This window comes from Salmo salar, chromosome 11 (assembly GCF_965601325.2).
Source record: "Salmo salar chromosome 11, fSalSal1, whole genome shotgun sequence".
NCBI classification, from domain to species: Eukaryota; Metazoa; Chordata; class Actinopteri; order Salmoniformes; family Salmonidae; genus Salmo; species Salmo salar.
In genome coordinates, this window is record NC_138301.1 from 18871963 (window position 1) to 18881923 (window position 9961).

The 9961-nt window shown below is 49.5% G+C and overlaps 1 protein-coding gene across 1 annotated transcript; it reads left to right on the plus strand.

The window, feature by feature from the left end:
- The first annotated feature begins 6520 nt into the window (after positions 1-6520).
- LOC106562122 (ribonuclease P protein subunit p25-like) lies at positions 6521-8815 on the plus strand. The gene has a single exon (XM_014126727.3). It carries the CDS (start codon positions 7207-7209, stop codon positions 8062-8064), a length of 858 nt encoding a protein of 285 aa, XP_013982202.1. The 5' UTR covers positions 6521-7206; the 3' UTR covers positions 8065-8815.
- The last annotated feature ends 1146 nt before the right edge of the window (positions 8816-9961 follow it).

Genomic DNA, 9961 nt, shown 5'->3' on the forward strand with positions numbered 1-9961 from the left:
TGGTCTTCATGGTGCCGCTTGCTTGGTAGTGCCCCTTGCTTAGTGGTGTTGCAGACTCTGGGGCCTTTCAGAACAGGTGTATATATACTGACATCATGTGACACTTAAAGTCCACCTGTGTGCAATCTAACTAATTATGTGACTTCTGAAGGTAATTGGTTGCACCAGATCTTATTTAGGGGCTTCATAGCAAAGGGGGTGAATACATATGCACGCACCACTTTTCCGTTTCAAAAAAAATAATTTAAACATGTAATTTTCTTCATTTCACTTCACCAATTTGGACTATTTTGTGTATGTCCATTACATGAAATCCAAATAAAAATCGATTGAAATTACAGGTTGTAACGCAACAAAATAGGAAAAACGCCAAGGGGGTTGAATACTTTTCCAAGGCACTGTATATGTATATTATTATTTATTTATTTTTTCGGGCAGGTAGCGTTCTCCTGGCAGCCACCAAACCCAGATTCGCTAGATGGTGAAGCGTGATTCATCACGCCAGAGAACGCGTTTCCACTGCTCCAGAGTCCAATGGCGGCAAGCTTTACACCACTCCAGCTGACTCTTGGCATTGCGCATGCTGATCTTAGGCTTGCGTGTGGCTGTTCAGCCATGGAAACCCATTTCATGAACCTCCTGACGAACAGTTGCTGTGCTGATGTTGCTTCCAGAGGCAGTTTGGAACTCAGAAGTGAGTGTTGCAACCCGAGGGCAGACGATTTTTACCCGCTTCAGTACTTGTGTGGACTACCACTTTGCGGCTGAGCCTTTGTTGATAGTTTCCACTTCACAATAACAGCACTTACAGTTGACCGGGGCAGCTCTAGAACGGCAGAAATTTGACGAACTGACTTGTTGGAAAGGTGGCATCCTATGACTGTGTGTAACGCCCTGGCCATAGAGAGGGGTTTTTTGTTCTTTATTTTGGTTAGGCCAGGGTGTTACATTGGGTGGACGTTCTATGTTCCTTTTTCTATGTTTTGGTATTTCTTTGTTTTGGGCCATGTGTGTGGCTCCCAATCAGGCACAGCTGAAGCTTGTTGCTGCTGATTGGGAGTCACACATAAGGAGCATGTTTTTCCTTTGGGTTTTGTGGGTAATTGTTTCTGTTTAGAGTATTTTCCTAACAGGACTGTTTGCTGTCGTTTTTGTTCATTTTGTAGTGTTCTCTTGCTTTTTTTGAATTAAAATTCTAATGATGAACACATCCTCTGCTGCACCTTGGTTCCCTCTTACAGACAGCCGTTACAGAATTACACACCAACAACGGACCAAGCAGCAGAGGAAGGAGCAGCACAAGGAGAGGCACCAGGAGAGAAGCTATCTGGAGTCATGGACTTGGGAGGAAATCCTGGACGGGAAAGGACCATGGGCTCAAGCTGGGGATTATCGCCGCCCGCAGTGGGAGATCGAGGCGGCGAGAGCTGAGAGGCGCTGGTATGAGGAAAGGGAGCGCAACGGACACGGGAGGCAGCCCCACAATTTTTTTGGGGGGGGGGCACACGGGGAGATTGGCGGAGTCAGGTGGTAGACCTAAGCCAACTCCCCGTGCTTACCGGAAGCAGCGTGGTACTGGTAAGACACCGTGTTATGCTGTGGAGCGCACGGTGTCCCCAGTGCGCGTTCAAAGCCCGGTGCGCTACCTACCAGCCCCCCGCAAGTGCCATGCGAGTGCAGGCATCGAGCCAGGGCGGATGGTGCCAGCTCAGCGCATCTGGTCTCCAGTGCGCCTCCTCGGTCCAGGTTATCCTGCGCCGGCGTTGCGCACTGTGTCTCCAGAGCGCTGGGAGGGTCCAGTTCGCCCAATGCCTGCTGTCCGCCCGTGCCGGGCCAAAGTGGGCATTCAGCCTGGAGTGTGGGTAAAGAGTGTCCGTACCAGAACTCCAGTGCTCCCCCACAGCCCGGTTTATCCTGTGCCTCCTCCTCGGACCAGGCCTCCAGTGGGTCTCCCCATCCTGGTCCATCCTGTGCCACCTCCCAGGACCAGGCCTCCAGTGGGTCTCCCCATCCTGGTCCATCCTGTGCCACCTCCCAGGACTAGGCCTCCAGTGGGTCTCCCCATCCTGGTCCGTCCTGTGCCACCTCCCAGGACTAGGCCTCCAGTGGGTCTCACCTGTCCAGAGCTGCCCGCCAGTCAACAGTCGTCAGAGCTGCCCGCCAGTCAACAGTCGTCAGAGCTGCCCGCCAGTCAACAGTCGCCAGAGTGGCCAGACTGCGCTGAACTGCCGGAGTGGCCAGACTGCGCTGAACTGCCGGAGTGGCCAGACTGCGCTGAACTGCCGGAGTGGCCAGACTGCGCTGAACTGCCAGAGTGGCCAGACTGCGCTGAACTGCCAGAGAGGCCAGACTGCGCTGAACTGCCAGAGAGGCCAGACTGCGCTGAACTGCCGGAGTGGCCAGACTGCGCTGAACTGCCGGAGTGGCCAGACTGCGCTGAACTGCCGGAGTGGCCAGACTGCCCTGAACTGCCAGAGTGGCCAGACAGCCCTGAACTGCCAGAGGTGCCAGACTGCCCTGAACTGCCATAGTGGCCAGGGACGCCCGCCTGTGCCCAGGGCCAGGCATCCATCATGTCTCCCCAGCCTGGTGAATCCTGGGTCAGTGCCGTCGGAGCCGCCAGGGACGCCCGCCAGCCGGGCGCAGCCAGGGTCGCCCGCCAGCCGGGCACAGCCAGGGTCGCCCGCCAGCCGGGCGCAACCATCGCCGGTCGCCAGCCGGGCGCAACCAGGGTCGCCCGCCAGTCGGCGCAACCATCGCCGGTCGCCAGCCGGGCGCAACCAGGGTCGCCCGCCAGCCGGGCGCAACCATCGCCGGTCGCCAGCCGGGCGCAACCAGGGTCGCCCGCCAGCCGGGCGCAGCCATCGCCGCCCGCCAGCCGGGCGCAGTCAGCGTCGCCCACCAGACCTTCGGCGCGGCCAGGTGCGCCACCTAAGAGGGCGACGTCAAGGGTGGAGCAGAGGCCACGTCCCGCACCTGAGCCGCCGCCGTAAGAAGGCCCACCCGGACCCTCCCCTTCAGAGTCAGGTTTTGCGGCCGGAGTCCGCACCTTTGGGGGGGGGGTACTGTAACGCCCTGGCCATAGAGAGGGGTTTTTTGTTCTTTATTTTGGTTAGGCCAGGGTGTTACATTGGGTGGGCGTTCTATGTTCCTTTTTCTATGTTTTGGTATTTCTTTGTTTTGGGCCATGTGTGTGGCTCCCAATCAGGCACAGCTGAAGCTCGTTGCTGCTGATTGGGAGTCACACATAAGGAGCATGTTTTTCCTTTGGGTTTTGTGGGTAATTGTTTCTGTTTAGAGTATTTTCCTAACAGCACTGTTTGCTATCGTTTTTGTTCATTTTGTAGTGTTCTCTTGCTTTTTTGAATTAAAATTCTAATGATGAACACATCCTCTGCTGCACCTTGGTTCCCTCTTACAGACAGCCGTTACACAGTGCCACGCTGAAAGTTACTAAGCTCTTCAGTACGGTCCTTTCTACAGCCAATGTTTGTCTATGGAGATTGCATGGCTGGGTGCTCGCTTTTATACACCTGTCAGGAACGGGTGTGGCTGAAATAGCCAAATCAACTAATTTGAAGGGGTGTTTTGGTCATGTAGTATATAACAGAGGACTTTCAAAGTCCACTCTCATAAATCAAGTTTCCCCATCTGTTTTTCTGTGCTATGGTGTTTGTTTACTTTCTCTCCTTCCTTTGTTCTATGTACTGAAACTTTCTTAATCCTTGCCTACACCCTCTTGGTGGCACTAGATCACCTTCCCTCTGTCAATTACCTCTCTCTCGCTCTCTCTCTCTCGCTCTCTCTCTCTATGAAAGTTTCCTGCCATCATGTGAGGCTCACATCTGCATTGCAGTGCCGAGGAGAAAGCAGTGGCTGCATGAGAGGAGTCGTTGTGCAGGTAGAGAGAGAGCAAGAGGAAGAGAAGAGGAGAGATGGCGGGGAGGCCACATCATGGAGTCATGGGTGACACCTTGGTATTATTGCCATTTGACACACACTAACACATAGACCAATCAATCTCATCCTGAAGTGATGACAATACTGAGAGGGACATGTACCCCTCCACCCCCACCTCCCTCATAAAGTCTCTTATTAATGGCATCAGCATTTTTCCTGGTCTCTTTCCATTTCCCTCCTGATGGCGGGACCCTGCTTCATTGTGTTCTGCCATGTTCCTGTAATTGCTGAAACGGCCTGCCTTATGCTGAGTGTGTGTGTGTGTGTGTGTGTGTGTGTGTGTGTGTGTGTGTGTGTGTGTGTGTGTGGAGAGAGCAACTCTGTACACCATCGGGGACGGCTGGGAGTTTGTGGGGCAGAACGGCAGCAGAGCCGCGGGCGAGCTCCACACTGAGGGAAATGACAGCCTCCAGGCCAGCATTGGTTGATGACCGTGAAACTCTTGCGGTTAACGTAAAGCGAGCGAGAGGCTGGCACAGCGACAACTGTGAGGCTGTGTGCAGTTCTGCTAGCAACACAAGCCACTCTCCAACTACTCTGTAGTACAGAAACAAAACAACAGAGTCCGTGTTACTATTCATAACACCAGCAGCTATGCCATCCAAGGTAAGCAGAGAGGAGCTAGACAGAACAACTGCTATTTGTCACAGTCTTTAAGAATAAATTGTTTTTGTGCGTGAATAAATGCTGGTATACATGCAGAAGAGAAGGCTAAGAGAAACTGTAGGTGGAGTAAAGAGAACAGTATTTGGGAGAGATGCCTGCCTGCCTGCAGTCAGAGCAGAGGTGTCAGAGGAAGACAGATAAAGGTAGGAGTGTTTGGAGAGGTGTGGGAGCAGAGGGCAGCCGTGGAGGAGGCGTGAGAGGGTGAGTGACCAAGCGTGAGCTGCAACTGCTCTCGCTGTCATTAAACACCACCACCGTTCTAAAAGCTCCTCTCTCTCTCGAGAAGGTACAAATACAGTCTGATGGAAATGTATGATGTTTTCGTGTAGTTATTTAGAAAATAGACGATAGATAATTATTTTTCAAATGCACGGTGAAATGTGCTAAAAACAGGTTGTGAAGTGGGAGTGATTACTGGCAGCTTTTTATCATGTAGTTTAACCTCTGTGCACTTAAATCAGCCCTTTTCTCTCTCCCGCTTTCTCTCTCTCTCTCTCTCTTAGTTTATTATGCAGTAACATCACCAGATCTCCTTAGGCAGCTGTGCATCTCCTTATGACTGATGAGGGTAATTTCTCCCAAACAGCAGAATGATCACTTTGGTTTGGTCCCCCAACTCCCTCCTCCTTCTCTATATCCGAGTAGAAAGAAAACAGAGACGTTTGTTGCTAGGTCTCCAGCAGTGGGTAGAATGGGTTCAGATGATGAATAGCTCTCCAGTCCCATGCATTTGAGATACGCACACATTGGCTATAATAAAGCTGCTGGTGAGAAAAATAAACAAAATTGTGCTTCTCAATCATAGAAACTTGGACTAGACATTTAATACTGATTTATGGCGTGTGAAAACAGCAAACCTCCTTATTTTCTGAGATTTTCCTTTGGGGATCCAGAATAATACCCACGCCAATGTGAATTACCTTCATGGACTATTCCCAGATATAGCGTGGTTCTTATTCCCAGTGTGTGCCCTCAGAGGAGTGATTAGAGAACAGTTAGGAGTTCTGTGCCTCTCTCCTAGCCTCATAGGTTCAGCCTCAGTGGGCTGTCTTTACCAATTTTCCCATCTGTCAGTCACAGGCCTAAACAAATCCACCTGTCTTCCAGGAGGCTGGGCTCAGAGACACTGCAGCTGTCTGGGCCGGGACAGGAGTGTGACAGCGCCCTCCTCTGGTGATGGAGGGTCCATTAGTCTGCTTATTAGCCCACTTGTCACCACTACGACACCATCTCACCTGGAGGTGCCTCCAGCACACTAATGTGCAGACCTACCCTAGCCCCATCACAACAATACTTTGGTGATATAAGTAATGGCTCTATGCTTCTGTGATCCACATGTCCTTGATCATCATGAGGTTGTTTCCAACCTTGTAACAGTATAACAACTCATCCATGAGAGACATGCACTTCAGTGGACTCATGATTGCGTGAACAATGAAGCCATTAACACCACATTATGTAAATAATAATGGACAAAAACATTTAATAGGATAAAGGCTAAGTACAGTGCAATAATATGCCGCTGACTTTAACTAGCTCTTTGAATGATGTTTTCAATTATAACCATGCTAATGTAATTCATTGTTTCACAGCCGAAAATGCATTTTTAAAGCTTCACTGAGTCTCCATTTCAGAAATCAGGTTTAATCAGTCATGTACATTGAACACATGCACTGGAACGTCCTCTAAAGAGATTGACAAAGTTGCCCGGGATCTGTGCTCGCTACGGCTCTTAAAAGGGACATAACCCCCCTCCCCTCCATGGCAGGTTTCTATTGTGGGGGGAAAGTGTTCATCTGAGATATGAAAGGCCTGTGCCTTTAAGAGGGCTGTCCCCCCTTTTCCTCATGCTCCCCCCCAACCACAGAGAGTAGACACTCCTCCTGCGAGCATTTGTGAAGCAGCTCCTGTCCCTTACGTCTCTTTGTGGGGAAACAGAGGGCACACTTTCTAGAGCATAACTGGAGACAGAGACACAGAGTTCCAGGCAGGACGCCCAGGGTTCCAGCCTACAGCCACCCCTGGCCCAGCCCTGCAGGGGACAGCTCCCCCAGAGCACTTTGGCCAAGAGGTCCACGAAAGGAGAAGAGATGCTAATCAACTGGACCATCCCAGAAAGTGAGATGATATGAATGATATGAATCCAACTGATAAATGCTGGATCTGAATCCTAAGTGAGAGGTGTATTGAGTGTGTTGTGTAAAGTAACCGTTTTCTCTTGAAAAGTTAGACTGAAGCATCGAAGTATCCAGGTTACAAGGATAAAGGCTCATCGAGAGAAAACAAGAGAAAGGACACTTCAGCTGAGAATTTATGCATTCAAGTATTTTTTTTTTACGTTTTGAATTGCCCCATTTGTATTCTCAATTCACCACCCAGCGTTTATCTTATTTTTTCAGCTGTCTGTAAAGCAGCATGAAAGACTCCATTGAAAGCACTTTCTGCGAGCCGGATAATATTCCTGTCTGAAGCCTTGAAACTTTCGCAGACGTCTACAGAAAACGACGCTGTGCTGGATCCCATATGACTAAGAGTCTCTGACTGGACTTATATGATTGGAGAAGATACAGGAGTGAAGAGATGTATTCCGGCTGTGGAGTTGGAGTGGCCAGCATTCAAAGCCAGTATCAGGTCAGGGACTCTGTCAGACCGTACACTGGACCTGGAGGGAATACACAGGTCCCAATGGAAACCGGTGTGACCACAGCTAGGTGCCCAGTATATCAGGTTCAGCCTTACAGTGGGCAGCCCTCCTGCACTGTGAACAGTGTTTCCAACACCCAGCCCACCCCAGTGCCTACACCTCTACCTCCACCTCCAGCCGCACTCAAACCGGGCCAGGGTGGGTTCAAGAAGGTGTGTCGCACAGAGGAGGACAGCCCGTGCCCCTTCCCAGGATTGGCCTCAGGAGTGCTGGAGATGCGTGTCAAGGAGGGCAGTAAGATCCGTAACCTCATGGGTTTTGCCATGGCTCGCATGCAGGGGGATGTCAGTGGTGTTGGGGTTAGTGGAGGCGGTGGCCTGAGGCAGGTTGTTTTCTCTGGGTCAGGTCGTGCCGTCACCAAGACCATCACATGCGCTGAGATCATGAAGAGAAAAGTGGGGTCTCTGCACCAACTGACCAAGCTGCGCTACAAGGGTGTGAGGGAGGTGTGGGAGAGCCATGAAGGGGGGGCATCGGAGATGACCGTTCACAGGACCGTCCCCTCCATCAGCATCCTTTTGTCCAAAGACCCCCTGGACCCCCAGGAGCCCGGCTACCAGCCCCCTGAGACTCTCAGTGCTCTCTGGGAGGACAGAGACAGTGTGGATGCCCCACAGACAGCCAGCAAGAGACCTCTTGGTCTGTCCCCATACAGCAGTTTCCCTGAATCTAAGAGAGTGTGTCTGGGTCTGGATGAGGGGACTCTGGCTCTGTCCTCCCCCCTGGCTAACTGACTGACTGAACTGGTATCAAACAGTCGAGTGGGAAGGATCAGAGGAGTTCATTCTGCACTGCCCTCCACTGAAGCACAGTGCTGAAACAATCAGAACATTCACTCAGACAGAACCGTGCTTTCTGAGGACAACTGAGCACCCTGTCCACCCCATCCTCCAGAGGTCAGTCAAAATAGGACCTGAAAGCTTGTCTCTGTAGATACAGCATTTATTGAACCCATTTCTCAGCACAATCAATCGTTCACCTTTGTGCCCGGAGATACTTAATGTCATCATACTGTATGTCACACTGTAAGAGCTTAGACATGACAGCACACGTATCACATTTTAAAACATCAACACAACAAAACCCAGAGTGACCAATCACCCAAGATCCCAGATTTCTGCTTTCAGTAGACTGACAATACCTTTTGAACATTGTAGTTCTGTTTTCCTAATTATATCCTACAACTGCAAATCTGCTCAAATGCACAAGGTAGGTCCACGATATTGTAATGAATACACAGAATATCTACACTCCCCTACGTATTTACTTGGACAGGGAAGCTAAAATGGGAAGCTAAAAGCACTTATCGTGTATAAAATGTAGACTATTATTACACTATGAGTGAATTTGTCCAAATACTTATGGCACCTTCAAACGGGGGGGACATTATACATAAAGCGCATTCATTTTCTAAACTATCCATAATATGGCAAATGTATCATGTTTTCAAATATCCAAACAAATAAACTATATGCAGGAAAAGCCTTTTTGTGTATTTTTATCCCTCAGCCTATAGTACTGTACAAAGTCCTGATTGAAAAGGAAATCACAGCGTGCTGATGTGTTGATAAGAGTAACGGGAGAGAAATTTGTCTAAGAGACAGCTGATTTAATGACATGGCCACTGATAAGACGCAGCTCCAGAACCAAGCAGCCTGACAGATGCTGGGGGCTGAAATACAGGGACAGATTATCGTTAAGATTGCAACACTACATTGCAGCACACTAGAGAAAAGGATCAAAACTAAGGTTGATATAAATTCACACAGTCAGTGTCCCTCCAGAATATGAAACCATAGCAGCAGACTCAACTCCATACCATTACTACAGTGCTAGGGTTCACGTAGAGCAGTGGTTCCCAAACTTTTTATAGTCCCGTACCCCTTCAAACATTCAACCTCCAGCTGTGCACCCCCTCTAGCACCAGGGTCAGCGCACTCTCAAATGTTGTTTTTTGCCATCATTGTAAGCCTGCCACACACACACACTATGCGATACATTTATTAAACATAAGAATGAGTGTGAGTTTGTCACAACCCGGCTCGTAGGAAGTGACAAAGAGCTCTTATAGGACCAGGGCACAAATAATAATAATCAATCATTTTGCTCTTAATTTAACCATCTTACATATAAAACTTTATTTGTTCATCGAAAATGTTGAATAACTCACCACAGGTTAATGAGAAGTGTGTGCTTGAAAGGATGCACATAACTCTGCAATGTTGGGTTGCATTGGAGAGAGTCTCAGTCTTAAATCATTTTCCACACACAGTCTGTGCCTGTATTTAGTTGTCATGCTAGTGACGGCCAAATATCCACTCTCACATAGGAACGTGGTTGCAAAGGGCATCAGTGTCTTAACAGCGCGATTTGCCAAGGCAGGATACTCTGAGCTCAGCCCAATCCAGAAATCTGGCAGTGGCTTCTGATTAGGGATAACGAATCCAGTTGTTTGTGTCATCTGTATTGGGAAAGAGTCCCTCCAATTTTGTCCCGCACATTGAATATAGTTGCGGAGAGTCACTGTAATCCTAGATTCAGATCATTCAGGCGAGAAAAAACATCACCCAGATAGGCTATCGTGTGAGAAACTCGTGATCATGCAAGCGGTCAGACAAGTGAAAATGATGG

Excerpts from the sequence above, each read along its gene's own strand:
- LOC106562122 (XM_014126727.3), top strand. The coding sequence starts at position 7,207 with ATGTATTCCGGCTGTGGAGTTGGAGTGGCCAGCATTCAAAGCCAGTAT.